Source organism: Euprymna scolopes, chromosome 26 (assembly GCF_053919585.1).
Source record: "Euprymna scolopes isolate OS-2025 chromosome 26, ASM5391958v1, whole genome shotgun sequence".
Taxonomy (NCBI): Eukaryota; Metazoa; Mollusca; class Cephalopoda; order Sepiida; family Sepiolidae; genus Euprymna; species Euprymna scolopes.
The window spans coordinates 105,711,028-105,728,206 of NC_136507.1; the positions used below are offsets into that span (position 1 = coordinate 105,711,028).

Sequence of the window (17,179 nt, forward strand, 5' to 3'; positions counted from 1 at the left end):
CACAATATATGAAAAATATTTTTTAAAATACAACGGTCATTCCAGAAGTATAGACTCCTAATTTTTGTTTTAACTCTAAAAGTTAAAGAGCTATGAAGATGGGACTGATACCATTAAAACGGGTACCTTTAGTATTTCAAAATTTATTTTTCTACATAGTGACTTCTTAATAAACTTTTGCCAAGCTTTAACCTCTGTCCCATCACTGCTATGTTGCATTCCTGTGCCCGTTTTACAAGTACTTTAATGGAATATGCTCTGATGAACTCTTTGCATTTGTGCCCCCTTGACGTACATACTTTCGACTAACCTGACAAGCAGAAAAATCTCACCTTTTCAGTTTTTTAGGTCACTAGACGCCAATAGTTTCTACTCATAGACTGTTAGTCTTTGGAATTCCCTCTCTGATTCTTGCTTCCCTGATGACTCTACTAACCTGCAGAAATATAAATGTAATGTGAACAGTAATCTCGCTGCTCGACTCCTCATAGTTCTCTGTGAAACACGATCCTAAATAGTAGCACCTTACATTCCAAGTGGTAAAATATCTTCTTTAGGGTCCAAATTAGTTTTTTTTTTTAAATGCATTGTATGTGTCGACCATTGGTCAACAGAAAAGACGCTTCCGCACAATCATTTTCGACCATATCAAACTCATCACTTTGCAGGAGCTTAACAAATATGACCATGCATGTAGAGTGTGTGGGGGTGCAACGGGTGCCCAAGCACCTGTTTTAAACTCCTGTTTTAAAAGTGTCCTTTTCAGAGGAATTTATTATGGCCTGTTACCCACCATCACTATATCTGTGCCGTTTTTTTAGTTTTGTTTTTTACTTATTCTGACATTTAATATTCAGAAGAAAAAAAAAAAACGTATTAGCAGGTCATCGTGTCTTGTATAACAAGTATGCAATCCACATGCACATTTGAAAGCTACAAATTTTTTTATGGCATTGAAGTAACTGAAAGAACTAAGGCTGACAAAAGAAAAAGGAAAAGGGCAATGAAGTGCAAAGGTGGATGCTAGGGATACCCAAGCACTTGCCCCTTTTACTCATATTTTAAAAGTGCCCTTTTCAGAGGAATGTATTATCGGCTTGTGCCCTACTGAGACAGTGTTCATTATATTTTTTGCCGTTTTTTTTTTCATTTGAGCACCTGCCCCGAAAAGTTCTCTGCACGTCGATTGGAAAGGGGAGATAACAAAAGAGAAAAGAAATAAGAGAGGGGGGGTATTGTTGCATTAATGACTTCTAGAAACTTTTCTTTAATCTTTCTTTTCTAAGTTAGTTATGATAAGTGACAGAAGTTTAAGGAGAAAAAGAGGCTCGTCACATTTTATTGTCTCAAGAAAAATAGTTGTGATCATATTTCGTCTATTGCAACCACCAAAGTATTTCTTTATTTCTTTTTTTCACGAACATCATTTACAAATTATGCCTCCTCCACCATGTTCGCCAAAGCTATTTCCCACAGAGTTCCAAACATTGGGATATTATGAAACTGGAATCGAATGCATCGATTGTTTTTTATCCATGGAAAACTCTGTTGGTTATAAGGATTTTGGAAGATGGCAGTGATGAAGCTGTCAGCTCCATAGCACCACTTTTAACATAGATGTTGGCAACCTTCATGTGGTCGCTCCTGTAAATACTTGCTTCTGGGAAAAACTGTCGAAACTAAAGCCAACAACACAATCAAGTGAGACTAAAATCGCATCATGCTGGTTTCATACGAGTTTAAGGATTTTTATTTTGCTTAATAAAAATGATTTTTTAGCTGATGTAAAGAACCACCCCACTACATTCTTAGCAACTTAATACATAATATATTTTACGATCTTTTAAAATTATGTTTTGTCGGACATAATACCTATTAAGACGAAATAAAACCTTGACACTGACACCCACCTGGCCGGAAAATAAGCATCTTGTAATTTGATACAAAAATATCTGTAAAGATCACCTGCAGGCACAGCAGACGTAAATATACTTATCACGAAATAAACAACAAAATAAACTGAAACCATGCCTCATAAGGAGTGATTACATTGAATAAATAGACGAAATTCCATAATGGGTGTTGCAGTGGTGGGTATCCAAATATGTTATATTAGCTAGCTCAATTCGAGATCAAAAATGAGCTTCTAGCTAGCGAATTCAAAAGATTAATAATTCATGAACTCCAGTGTATTCTCCACTTTCTCATTGACTTTACTCGTTCACTGCAATAGAGCAATAATATCATACCATGAATTTATATGCATTCTTTTAAGAACAACATTAATGTACAAGTATGAAATTAAATGTCTTTTATTAATATTTTCTTGGATTTCTGTTTTATTTTAATAAAATAAATATATTTTCTAAAGATGCTACGGATTTCCAATTTTTCAGATTCACAACTTGGAGATCAAGGAATGTACACATGCGCCGCTCAGAATCAATTTGGTTTGGCTGAAGCATCAGCTTTTCTAACCATAACTGGAATTAGTAAGAAATGCAAAAACTTTCTTGAAAACTTCAATATAAAACGTTTTTTATTTATTTAAAGGTTCTACCAAATTCATAGGTATTTAAATTTTATTAAAAAATTAGTTAAATAGACTGTCTAGCAGTTGACTGGCATCTAAGAAGTAAAAGTAAATCGATACAATTTTACAATTATACTACAATGTACCTATTACAATTCACTTATTACAATTCACTTATTACAATTTACTTATTACAATTTACATATGAAAATTTACTTACTATAATTTATCTATTATAATTTTACTGCTACAATTAAACTATTATAACTTTGTTAATGCAATGAAACTATTATAATTTTGTTACTGCAATGAAACTATCATAATTTTATTACTGCAATGAAACTATGATAATTTTATTATTACAATGAAACTATTATAATTTTGTTACTGCAATGAAACTATCATAATTTTATTATTACAACGAAACTATTATAATCTTATTACTACAATGAAACTATTATAATTTATCTACTACAATGAAACTATTATAATTTTATTACTGTAATGAAACTATTATAATTTTACTACTACAATGTAACTATTATAATTTTATTACTAGAATGAAACTATTATAATTTTATTACTGTAATGAAACTATTATAATTTTATCACTACAATGAAGCTATTATAATTTTATTACGACAATGAAACTATTATAATTTTATTACTACAATGAAACTATTATAATTTTATTAATACAATGAAACTATTATAATTTTATTACTACAATGTAACTATTATAATTTTATTACTGCAATGAAACTATTATAATTTTATTACTACAATTAAACTATTATAATTTTATTACTACAATGAAACTATTATAATTTTACTACTACAATGAAACTATTATAATTTTATTACTACAATGTAACTATTATAATTTTATTACTACAATGAAACTATTATAATTTTATTACTGCAATGAAACTATTATAATTTTATTACTGCAATGAAACTATTATAATTTTACTACTACAATGTAACTATTTTAATTTTATTACTGCAATGAAACTATTATAATTTTATTACTGCAATTAAACTATCATAATTTTACTACTACAATGTAACTATTATAATTTTATTACTGCAATGAAACTATTATAATTTTATTACTACAATGAAACTATCATAATTGTATTACTGCAATGAAACTATTATAATTTTATTACTGCAATGAAACTATTATAATTTTACTACTACAATGTAACTATTATAATTTTATTACTGCAATGAAACTATTATAATTTTATTACTACAATGAAACTATCATAATTTTATTACGGCAATGAAACTATTATAATTTTATTACTGTAATGAAACTATTATAATTTTATTACTGCAATGAAACTATTATAATTTTATTACTGTAATGAAACTATTATAATTTTACTACTGCAATGAAACTATTATAATTTTACTACTACAATGAAACTATTATAAGTTAATTACTACAATGTAACTATTATAATTTTATTATTACAATGAAACTATTATAATTTTTCTACTACAATGAAACTATTATAATTTTATTATTACAATGAAACTATTATAATTTTATTACTACAATGAAACTATCATAATTTTATTATTACAATGAAACTATTATAATGTTACTACTACAATGAAACTATTATAATTTTGTTACTGCAATGAAACTATTATAATGTTATTACTACAATGAAACTATTATAATTTTGTTACTGCAATGTACTTATTATAATTTTACTACAACAATGAAACTATTATAATTTTATTACTGCAATGAAACTATTATGATTTTAATACTACAATGAAACTATTATAATTTTACTACTACAATGAAACTATTATAATTTTATTACTGCAATGAAACTATTATAATTTTATTACTACAATAAAACTATTATAATTTTGTTACTGCAATGAAACTATTATAATTTTATTACTACAATGAAACTATTATAATTTTGTTACTGCAATGTACTTATTATAATTTTACTACTACAATTTGCCTATTATAATGTATTTATAACTATTTAGCAACACAATTTTCCTACTAAATTTACCAATTACAATTTATTTGATTTTCACCCTCAGAAAAACCATATAATTTTGAATGAAAATAATTAATTAATGTTTTTTTAAATTAGACATTTCTCTTGTTCAAACTTGTACAATTTAGAAAACCTCAGAATCACAAATTCATCTTTTGAAAATAAGAATTAGATAAAATCTTTAAATTGAAATGATTTTATGTTTCAATTTAAAATCGACTTTACTTCATATATTAAATTTTAAATTTTAAAATGTTATTTTTTTTTTTAGCAAGACCAGTTCTGGCATACATCAGACCGTTTGTGGAGGTTCCTCAAGGCAAGGATTTGGAACTCCATTGTAAAATCCTTCTTGGAAATCCAAGACCTTACATTGTTTGGATGAAAGATGGGGAAGTTCTTGATGGCCATCAGAATAACCAGAGCTCCATTTTGACAATTAAAAATATACAAGTTTCGCAAAATGGAAACTACATTTGTTTGGCTGCAAATGCTGGCGGCAATGCGACACAGCAGTATACGGTGGATGTTCTTGGTAAGTAATTATGTTGTATAAGCCTTTATTTTATTTACACATGGGAAGTTGTTAGGAAGAAACTCTGTTCATGGAAATTATGCTTGATGTTAGATACATGGAACAAAGTTCATTACGGTTGTGGTAGAAAAGCAAGTTCTCACTCTGAATGTCTTTAAAGGGAGAATCAGCTGTCTTAGCACTATACCAATGAAAATTAAAGTCAAAATTAATTCAATTATTAAGCTTTATGATTATCAGTTTTTATAATCGAACATTCAAATAATATTTGCACAGAATTAAGAGAATAAAAATAAAAAATGATTATCATTTTTTATTTTTATTGCCTTGATTTTGTGAAAATATTATATATATATATTTTTTTATTTACTTTCACTTTTTTTTATATATATATATATATATATATATATATATAACAGACGCCCCATTTCTTAAACTTGGCCATTTATTTGTTCTTCTGAGCAGTCTTCTTAATTTAATTCTGGGGGTTTCACGTGCATATCTAAGCTGACCTAATTATTAACGCTAACTTTCGTGCTTTTTGTCTGGGTCAGTTTGACCTTGCTTTTCAAATTTAAACTTTCACCGCTTTTCGGTTTTTTTTTGTTTTTTTTTAAACCTTAATTTTTTTGATTCATCCAGCCTTGATAGACGTGTTTTAAATTTTATCTCCAGTGCTTTTCTTTTAATGATTTGGAATTCATTCCATTTGCGCTTTTATACAAGGAATTCTGCCTTTTGAATTATTTTGGACCATTTGGAATTTACCCACTGGATTGAAATGTTAAATTCGACCGTTTTGGATTTACCATTTTTGGATTTTTACCCTTCACCGGACTATCCATTCATGTGAAATCTTTTTATCATTTTTCTTTTGCCTCCTGTTCCCCTTACCTCACCCTTTTTTTTAACAAGATCTGTGACTTACTTGTAGTTTCATTAAATACTTTTATATGCAAAATCCGATCCTGCATTTTGCTAATTCCTGCCCTCTGATGAGAAGGAGAGTATTTCTTCGACACTCCGCGGATTAAGGACTATCCACTTATCTTGTGCTTCCCTTTTTAAAATTATATATGCTTTTAACTCTTTTTCAAGATGTCTTTTAACATGTTTTATTAATCATTTGTTCATATTATAAGCTCTATTTTCTTTTCGGTTTTATTGAGCTTTTACATCTGGCTGAGTTTATTTTACTTGTAAATATTAACTCTTTAATATTTATAATATATTTTAAGTTTACCATTTTGATTACCTTGGTAAACTTATTCTAATTTTTATTATATATATATATATATATATATATATATATATATATATATATATATATATGCATGTATATATGCACATATATATGCATGTATATATGCATATATATATGCATATATATGCATGTATATATGCATATATATATGCATATATATGCATATATGCATATATATATGCATATACATATATATATATACATATATATATGCATATATATATGCATATACATATATATATATACATATATATATATGCATATATATATATATGCATGTATATATACGTATAAGAACAAGTAGTTAATAAAACATGTTAAAAAACACTTTGAAAAAGAGCTAAAAACATATTCAATTTTAAAAAGGAAACACTAAGTAAATGGATAGTCCTTAATCCGCAGAGTTTCGAAGAAATACTTTCCTTCTCATCAGAGGGTAGGATTTAGCAAAATGCGGGATCGGATTTTGCTTGCAAAAGTATTAAGTGAAACTACAAGTAAATCATAGATCTTACTTGATAACAAAAAGTGAAGCAGAGGGAATATGGTGAACAAAAAGGTGATTTCACGTGAATGGATAGTCTGGTGAAGGGTAAAATTTCCAATGACGGTAAAATCCAAAGATGCAGAATTCAAGAAAGTTCGTTAAATTTCCATTTGCACAAGTAACATTCAAGGGAACTGCGTAATTGGAAGATGATCCAAAGTAATCCAAACGGCAGAAATCTGTGGAATAATTCACAAATAGGTACAAGGAAATGGGAAAGAATTCCAATATATATATATACGTATATGTATACGTATATATACATGCATATATACATGCATATATATATATGCATTTATATATATGCATGTATATATATGCATGTATATATACGTATATGTATATATGACCATAATGACTTTCTTTTCTCTTTGCAGTTCCTCCTGAGTTTGTAAAAAAAGATGCATTGCGATACATCAGTGCCATCCAAGGTACCAGAATTGTTTTACCCTGTGAAGCAAAAGGAATCCCCAAACCCGATATAACGTGGTATAAGAATGATCATCTAATTTCCCCGACTGATACGCATTATTTTCTGAGAGAAAATGGCGACTTGGACATCTTCAATGCTGAACCAGGGGACACGGGGAATTATAGCTGCACTGCGATAAACAGTGTCGGTCAGATTGAAAGGCACACGAAAATGTTTATCAAAGGTAGGTTCGATTTTTAGTCATCAGAAGGATGCATAATTACTGCATTTTGTTGGGGGTGGGGATCACCATCATCATCATCATCATCACTTCTCCAGCATTCCAATCTATTCGTTGAATGTAATCAAACCAATGTTCTGCACATATCTTTCAGTTATAATTATTTCACTTGATTGGAGGGTGTGAAGCTTTTATTTTCTCCTGTCATAAAAAGGGCTCCGTCATCATCATCATCATCATCATCATCATCATCATCATCATCATCATCATCAAGGACTCTCATCTATTCGTTCAATGTAATCAAATCAATGTTCTTCCTTTTTTATCAATTATCGTAAACAGTCAACCTCATCCTGAATTATCCGCCAAGTTCTTGTAAGAAATAAATCATCATCATCATCATCGTCATCATCGTTATCATCATCATCATCATCATCAATTTAACACCAGTGTTTACATGCTGAACGACTTTATGAAATTGACTTCTAAACAGAATCCATCCTTATCTCTTCCTCCAATATTTTCTTTTCACTTTCCCTGTCAACTGATCTTGTATTTCGACTGTTCTACATCTACTAAACCAAGAATTTTCATTCATTTTATCACTGTGACCAAACTAACGAAGTCTCCTGTTCTGCACGCGTCTCCTTATACTATCTAGATTCAATTTTTCTCTCGATTGTCAAAACTCAATCATCCTAAGCTCATGCATCCAAATTTTTAACAAATTTGAATTTTTGAGATGGGGAATGCTTATTCATATTTTTTACATTCTTCGAACTACTGTTCTCATTTTTAGTTTTGATTTTACAACGTTTCGGTCGATGTAACGTTCGATCTTCTTCAGGTGTATCTAATCGAATTCGAGAATATTCCTGTCGAACTTGGGAATATTTCTGTCGAACTCGGGAATCTTTTTGTCAAACTCGGGAATCTGCACAGGATTCTGAACAGCATGCTCCTGTTTCGTTAAATCATAAGTAATTTGCAATTGTATTTTTACTGTCACCCACACTGAGAATTGAACCTCTGACCTCAAGAAGAATGAAACTTACTACTGAATTTTACCAATACTTTATCCAGTACACGACGGTTCCTTGCAAACAATTCCAGTATTAATTTTAGAAATTTTAAACCTTTTTTTTTTTCAAATTGCAAATTCTTTATGACTCCTACCGATGGAACAAAAGCATTTCCTAACTTTACGCGGAATGTTTTGTTTCTCAACACTGCATTTAAACATTTGCATTAAATATCGCATTGTTCCCTCGGCCAAAATGTAGATTGCAAACTAGCATGGAGTAGTTGTCACTTTCCATCGTCAACGCTCTGACCTTCATCTGACCCCCATCTGACCCTGATTGAAATGAACAATTGTCTTGAGGAAGCTGAAATGGAGCACATACATCAAATCTGTTGCCAAGGTCACTGGAAAAATGGTTAGATTATTCTACCGCTCCAGTAGATATCTCGCTGCTGATGCAATCCTCTACCTGTATAAAAGCCAAGTACGTCCTAGGAGCACTCTATGCTGGCTTGAGAGAGTTCAAAACAGACTTCGAAATCTAATAGGCAATGCCCTTTTCTCTTTTCTGCAGTCTCTTTCTCACAGAAACGACATTGCAAGCCTGTCTTTGCTCTATCATTATTTTATGGCAAGTGCTCGACTGAACTCCAATCTTCCAATCTATGCCCCTTTGACAATCATTCACAAAAAACACTCGTCAATGAATTTCCCCACTCTCCATCGGTGCATAAACCTAAACGAACATTCCATTATCAAAGACTCTTTCCTAGAATTGCCCATCTGTGGAACTCTGTTCCGCTGGTCTGCTTTCCAGCTGATTACAATATTGTCGTCTTCAAGTCTAATGTAAACAGGTTCTTATTAAACAATCCTCATAAATAATCTGATCATACCAAATTTTCACCACAAACAATTACTACGATTTTTCGATTTCCGAACACTGCCAGAAAAGTGACTTTATATAATAATAGAGAGGAAATAGAGTTCGAGTATAAACGAAAGTTGAATTTTGAAAATCTTATTAAAAATTAACCACAATGCATTTCGTGCTATGCAACGATTCTCCTTCCAGTTGTCAAACGTACAATGGATTTTTTGTTTGTTCTTTTAGTTAGTTAAAATAATTTTAAAACAAAATTCAAAATTTTCAGATCTGCATTGTATTTGTATTTTAATCAAACAATTTAAACATATTTCACGGATCTAATGAAAGTCCGTGTGCCATCTTGATTATGTTGATGAATGGTGAGCCATTAGTGAAACGAGTTTTTTCTTCTTGACAATAAAAAAAAAAGCTGATGCTGAATGTGCAAATGTTTCTATTGACTTGCCCCCCCACGAGGGCAGAGTTAAACACAAGGTCGGTTTTTAATGTGGGGAAAATCTAGTTCCCCAAAAAGGGGCACTCTGGATAGGTAGAAAAATTAAAATCGTCTCAGTCATGAAGGATTTCTCCTCCACTGACCGAGGACAAGAAAGGTGAAGTGTAGCATCAGAACAGATTCTACACTTTGATCTTGGCCCGAAGGCCAAGTTTTGATCATATATAACCTTTTTTTCTTGCTGACGCACAGCAGACGAAACTTGAATATTTTCTCACAAAAGGGCTAAACACATGTTTGGCCTATAAATTGTTTTATTCAAACCCTAACACTAACCCTAAGCCGTTTATGAATCGTCGGCATCGTACCCACATAGCTCATTGATCCGTGATGTAATTGTCTGGAACGCTCCAGAGATATGGACGCCATATGTCATGGCGGATTATTTTTTCCTAAAACATTGTTATTCGAACGCACTTATTCCGAGAAAGTTAAGAAAAGAAATCTTTTCTTAAAATATACAAAAATGATTAGATCTGATTGATGTAGGTAATATTTCCACCGAGGATATCGTCGCACTCCATGTCTTATTCGTACTTGCCTTATGTTAAGGAATTCCCTATGACTAAAAGAAAAAGAAGGAAAGGCAATGTATGATACGAGAGATGAGAATATGAAGATAAAGGAGGGAGGGAGGTTGACCGAGAGAGACAGACAAGGAGATGGGGAGAGGAGAGGAGAGAAAGGGGGGGAGAGAGAGAAAGAGAAAAAGAGAGAGAGAGAGAGAGAGAGAGAGAGAGAGTTGCTCTGTGTGGCATGTTGTGGATGCAAGACTGTAACAACAACGATTATCTTTCGAAAGGGCACAACGCACAAAAAATGGATAGACAGGCTGAATAAAGAATCTGCTAAAATATGGAATATAAACACAGCAATCTTTTTTTCGCGACAGGGTTTACGGTAAAATAAGAAACAGATGAGATAGAAAATAAACTATAGAAAAATAGGTTATATCTTTTGCAAATATATATATATATATATATATATATATATATATATATATATATATATATATATATAGAGAGAGAGAGAGAGAGAGAGAGAGAGAGAGAGAGAGAGAGAAAATAAAAAGGAACAAACCGTATTATGTGTTCATCAACGTTTCGTCTTTATTTCGAGACTTCCTCTGAAAGAATGGACGAAATAAAGACAAAACGTTGATGAACACATAATACAGTTTGTTCCTTTTTATTTTCTCTATTTTGTCGGAATACTATTTCCATCATTTTCATCATATATATATATATATATATATATATATATATATATATGATGATGATTCCCGAAAGGATGAAACACTAGTGTCTTTAGGTATTTAATAATTATTATAGTTAATAATTATGTCAGCCCCTTTAAGAAACTCGTCTCTTATCGTTGAGCACTTTCAGTTGAAAAAAGTCGGTCAATTTAGCTCTTATACGCAGATCGCCATATAATGATTAGATCACTCTGATAGACATTGAAAAACATTTAAAAGTAAATGTTTAAATTTTAAGAGTATTTCTCGCGGTTAACAGTGGCCGAGTGGATCAGGTCCTTGCTAATGAAGTCAGAGATGGTTTCTGTTGCCGGGTTCAGATATATCGACCGGTGTTAATCGTGACATCCTGCATTGATGATTCCCGAAAGGATGAAACAATGTCTGTAGGTATTTAATAATTATTATAGTAAATAATTACATGCATATATATATATATATATATATATATATATATATATATATATATATATATATATATATATATATTAGCCGGGCTCCTGGCATTGCCCGGTCATAAAATACGCTTGAATGATATTTTGATTAATGCAGATTTCGTATTTATTATATTATACTAGCAGTTCAGCCCGGCTTTGCTCGGGTCCCATGTATTGTTCATAACTTTATGTGCATATATATATATATTATATATATATATATATAATATATATATATATATATATATATATATATATATATATATATATATATATATATATATATTATATATATATATATATATATAATATATATTAAAAAGTTTGACTCATGTCCAGGTAACCTATATCTTAAATTTCAAGTGTTTAGACCCAAAATTGGCGGAGGAGTTTGGTATAATCTGCAATGGTCAACTCTTTCAACTTTGACCTCTTGGCAGCCAATTTTTTGCCCAAAAACTGATTAAAAAGCTTGCTGCATGTCTGAATACCCTTTATGTAAAATTTCAAATGTTTAGACGCAAAATTGGCTGAATAGTTTCCTAGAGACCGCAAAGGTCAAATCTTTTGAACTTTGGCCCCTTGACAGCCAAATTTTCGACTAAAAACCGATTAAAAACTTGCCCTATGTCTGAATACACTTTATGTAAAATTTCAAATGTTTAAACCAAAAATTGACTGAGTAATTTGGTAGAGACCACAGAGGTCAAATTCTTTTTAACTTTGACCCCAAATTTGACCCCTTAACATTCATTGTTTTGGGCTCAAATCAAATTAAAAAGTTTGATCCATGTCCAAGTAATCTACAACTAAAATTTAAAGTGTTTAGACCCGAAATTGGCAGAGGAGCTTGGTAGAGTTTTCAAAGGTCAAATCGTTGAACTTTGGCCCCTTGACAGCCAAATTTCGGGCTGAAAACCAATTAAAAAGATCTTCCCAAATCTCATTAGTCCTTATGTCAAATCTCGCGTCTGTAGACTGAAAATTGATAGAGTAGTTTGGTAGAGAAATGTACACACACAGACAATTTCACTTCTATAGATATAAAGATTATATTGGACCTAATATATAATAATGGTTTTTAAATGTTTAAAAAAATGACTTATGTGGCACCACCGAGAATCTAGACCAAAACGTTTAGCTTACGATTTATTTTTTCATGACTGACCTACGCAGATATGTTTGCTGCAACGTTAAAAATTAAAACATGAACCGATAGCTACTACGTTATGCATGCATATTTGTAATGCTGTCATTCGACCTCCACCTGGCAGTTTCATTTCTTTAACTTTCACACTTTTGTACCGATTTTTCCGGGCTAAAACATATATAACGTTTCGCATCGGTTCAAATACCTTACGAGGGGCGTGCAATAAGTAATGCCCCTGAACCACTTCTTCTAGTTGTCTGATTTAGCTGAAACTTTGCATGTGCAATGATTTATATCTCTACGGGTTATGTGGCAAATTACAGCTCTGAACTAACTGTGGTTTCTGTTTTACAGGTGTTTGAACTGAGTCAGGTGTGAAATGGAGCCTGTTGAATGTCGAGCAGTGATCCGGTTTTTGTATTTGAAAGGACGCACACCACAGGAAACTTTTGATAAAATGAAAGAAACATGGTGATAATGCCCCATCATATGACCTTGTAAAACGCTGGCATTGTGAATTCCAACATGGCCGGAAGTCTGGAAACAGCTCCCAGACCTGGTCGCCCACCCACTTCTGCCATTGATGAGACATCTGTCTGTCAAGTTGAGGCTGCCATTTTGGAAGATCGGTGCATTACTATTTGCCAAATAGCCCAAGATGTCAAGATTAGTACAGAGTCTGTGGAAACTATCATTCATGACCATTTGCATATGCATAAGGTGTCTGCCAGATGGATTCCCATGTTGCTCATACCATTCCAGAAGCAAGAACATGTCGAGTGCTCGAGGATGAATTTGGAGATGTGCCGAGTCAAAGTTTTTTAAAAGACTGATTACACAGGATGAAACCTGGGTTCATCACTATGATCCAGAGACCAAAGCCCAGTCAATGCAGTTGAAGCACTTGGACTCGCCACCTCTAAAGAAGGCAAGGGTGCAGGCATCCGCTGGCAAGGTCATGCTCACAGTCTTCTGAGACCAGGACAGAGTAGTGATGACAGATTTCCTGGCAAAGGGTACCACAATTACAGGAGCCTATTATGCTTCACTTTTGAGGAAATTAAGGGAAGCTATCAAAATCAAGAGGCGGGGCAAGATCAGCAAAGATACCCTCCTCCTGCAGGACAACGCTCCGGTCCACAACTCGTATGCCGCCAAATCAGAAGCATGGGCGTGTGGTTATGAAATCCTTCCCCATCCTCCCTACTCTCCTGACCTTGCACCCTCTGACTTTCACCTCTTCCCAGCCATGAAGTTGTTTTTGAAAGGAAAGCATTTCCCAGATGATGCAGCCTTGATTTCTGAAGTCACGTCATGGTTGGAGGACCAACCTGAGGTGTTCTACAAAAACGGTCTCCAGAGCTGCATTAAACGATGGGAGAAATGCATAACTCTGGGTGGTTTCTATGTAGAGAAAGACTAATAACTGTGCCAAGTTTCGTTGCTCTACTGCTATGGGAAGTGGGTCAGGAGCATTACTTATTGCACGCCACTCATATATATGAAGTTTTATGTCTGTAAACCAAAAACTAACAGAGGAGTTTGGTAGGCAAATTTGTTAAACAATCATATATACTCATACATAAATATATATTGAAAAAGGCATGTGTTTACTATAACGTTTTTATGCAAATATTATGCAAGTATAAATCATGTAGAATATCTGCATGAATATAATTACACGTAATAGTTAACTAAAGATGATCATCCAATAAGAAAACCGAAAAAGCTAATAGGGAATTAATTAAATTGAATGTTTAAAAGAATATGCAAATTAGCTAGAACTGTTGCAGATGAATGCAATTCAACAACCCATATATAAGAAAGTTGTATTTTCTTTTTAAATAAATAGACAAAAGGCTTGCCTTGTTTTTTTCTGCGCCTTCAGGCCAAGATCAAAGTGTAGTATCGATTCAAAACAACTTGCATCCGATCCATAAGATATTAGAGGGAAAGATAGAAGATAATATGGAAGCCATGTTGATCAATTCAGATCAGTCCAAAGCTTTCGGTAGGGTCGACTATCGCTTCCTGATATCTGTTCTGAAGGCCGCCGGATTCCAACCGGGCTTCCACAAATGGATCTCCATACTGTACCATACACTGACGGCAGTGGTACAGGTAAACAGAAAGCATTCAAAATCCTTCACTATCTCCCAGTCCGTGCATCACGGCTGTCCGCTGTACTTCCCCTGCCTGGGAACCATCTAAAATCCCTACAGAGCAAGTTGTTCTTACTTCTTTGGGACAAAGGGAAACATTGGGTTCACAGACAGGTCTGTGTTCAATGTCCGTGTGAGAGAGGTTTGGGAATACCCAAATCGAAATATCATTGAGACGCTGAGAGGCTGGCCTTCCTGAGCCAAACTTTGACAGAAGAGTCTGTGTGGAATCCCATGGTCAAGGCCGCTTTTCCTGACCTAATCCTCGACCACAAAGTCAAGGTGTGTCGAAAACCGTGGAGTGACACGCATTTCTTCAGAGAGTGTAGAGCCTGACTAGAAAGGAACTATATAAGGAAGTAGTGACCCATGCGTTGAGAGTCTGGGGTTGTCGGAGATCTTCTCCCGGTGGAGCTGGGTGCCAGGTTCAAGTCATCTCAACAACTCTGAGTTTTCCTTGACTTAATGATTGGCCTGAAATGCATTGCCCCTCAATGCCATGCTGAAGAGTGCTGGACTAGTGGGGTTGTCAGGGTGTCCCCGTTGAAGGACCCCAGCTGAGGAAATGTTGGAATATGTGTTCTTCGATTGCAGCGGTCTCAGACGGTACTGGGCGTATGTCAAGGAGGTGACAGCTCGCATCGATCCCGAGCAGCCATGCCCATTGAATGTGTCCTATGTTATCCACAGCGCAGAGCTGCCACGGGACAGGGAGAGACGAATTGTTTCTTGCAATCCTGACAATGGCCAGAATAATAATATGGAGTTCTAAGAGTGCAAGCTAAGCATGGGGTTAAATCTTTTGCTGGTCTGGTCTCCTTCAAGCACCAGCTGAAGGTAAAGATCAGATTTAATAGGAAAAGATTATACTCCGATGCCTTTGACCAAAGATGGATAAAGATAGTGAGTCTGTGCGTGTATAGAGGTGCCAAGTTGTTCATGTTCCCCGCCTAAGCATGGCATACACGGTTCCAAATCCTGCCAGATTTCAGACCCTTAAAACAAGCACTTAGACTAGGTTCTTAGCTAGCCGAGTGAATGGTCCTCCCCATCCCTGATAGGAAATCTCCAAGATATCCACTCTTCAATCCTTTCTTTTTCTTCCCCAGCAATTTTTCCCCAATAAGCAATTTTGGAGAAACTTCACATATCTCCCCCCCCCACCTCCCCAACTCCAGTTTCTTTGATCCTGCCTAGAATTTCAGCTCCATATAGAGAGTGATTGCTTGTTTTTGGCCAACACCAAGCCGGAAACAGTGGGCGTTATACTACCTAGAAAGGGTTGGGAGGATTTTACTAACATTTTGATTTTATTTTTGTGGCTTTTTTTTTCCATCCCAAGTCAATGAAATAAAATTAAACAAACAATATTTTATAAAATTTTATGTTTACAAATTTATTTTATTGCTTATAAAACACACACACAATATGATTTGGGAATCTTAGGTAGGACGACCCCGATATGCTTGAGGTGAATGAGAACTTTAGCTCGAATCAAGCATAGACTAGCAAAGGTACAGGGACAAAGATGACCATACATCCTCTCTCCCCAATTTTTGAGTGGCCTTCTGCCTAATTTTTTGTTTATTTCTGTTTTGGTTGTAAACTTTAAGAGTGAATAAAAATATATGACTCAAAGTGTAGTATCTGTTCCGATGCTGCTCTTAAGGTAATTTGTCTCTGTCAATCGTGGGGAAACCTTCTATACTGAGACAATTATTATTTTTGGTCCCTACCAGAGTGCTCCTTTTGCCTTCTTTTCGAGGAGCTGGTTTCTCCCACATTAAAAATGACCTTGTGTCACATTTTGCTTTCGTGGGGAAGGGTTTTTCATATGAATATCAATATACAAAAAACCCAAATTTATAGGAGTATATATATATATATATATATATATATATATATATATATATATACAATTATTATAATTATAATTATTTTTTGATACTTATAGACACTAATGTTTCATCTTTTTGGGAATCAAAAGTGTGCAGGGAGTTACAATTACCGCTGATCGAGAGATTTGAACCCGGCAACAAAGTCATTTCTGATTCCATTAGCAAGGAACAAACCACACGGCCAACGTTAACCGTGAGAAATACAGTTTATATAAAGCATAAATGTTAAGACAACAATAGAGATCATTGTAACATCATTATCTGTGCATGTGAGCTTAAGTGACCAACTTTAATTTC

At 33.4% G+C, this 17,179-nt stretch overlaps 1 protein-coding gene across 1 annotated transcript in view; it reads left to right on the forward strand.

Moving 5' to 3' along the window:
* The window catches only part of LOC145247851 (hemicentin-1-like), a 303,157-nt gene that overhangs the window by 67,298 nt on the left and 218,680 nt on the right, over window positions 1–17,179 (forward strand). Inside the window, exons 11-13 of the mRNA XM_080109473.1 lie at window positions 2,397–2,492; window positions 4,841–5,104; window positions 7,293–7,571. Of these exons, the coding sequence (XP_079965599.1) occupies window positions 2,397–2,492; window positions 4,841–5,104; window positions 7,293–7,571 (639 nt within the window). The remainder of the gene's footprint in view (window positions 1–2,396; window positions 2,493–4,840; window positions 5,105–7,292; window positions 7,572–17,179) is intronic.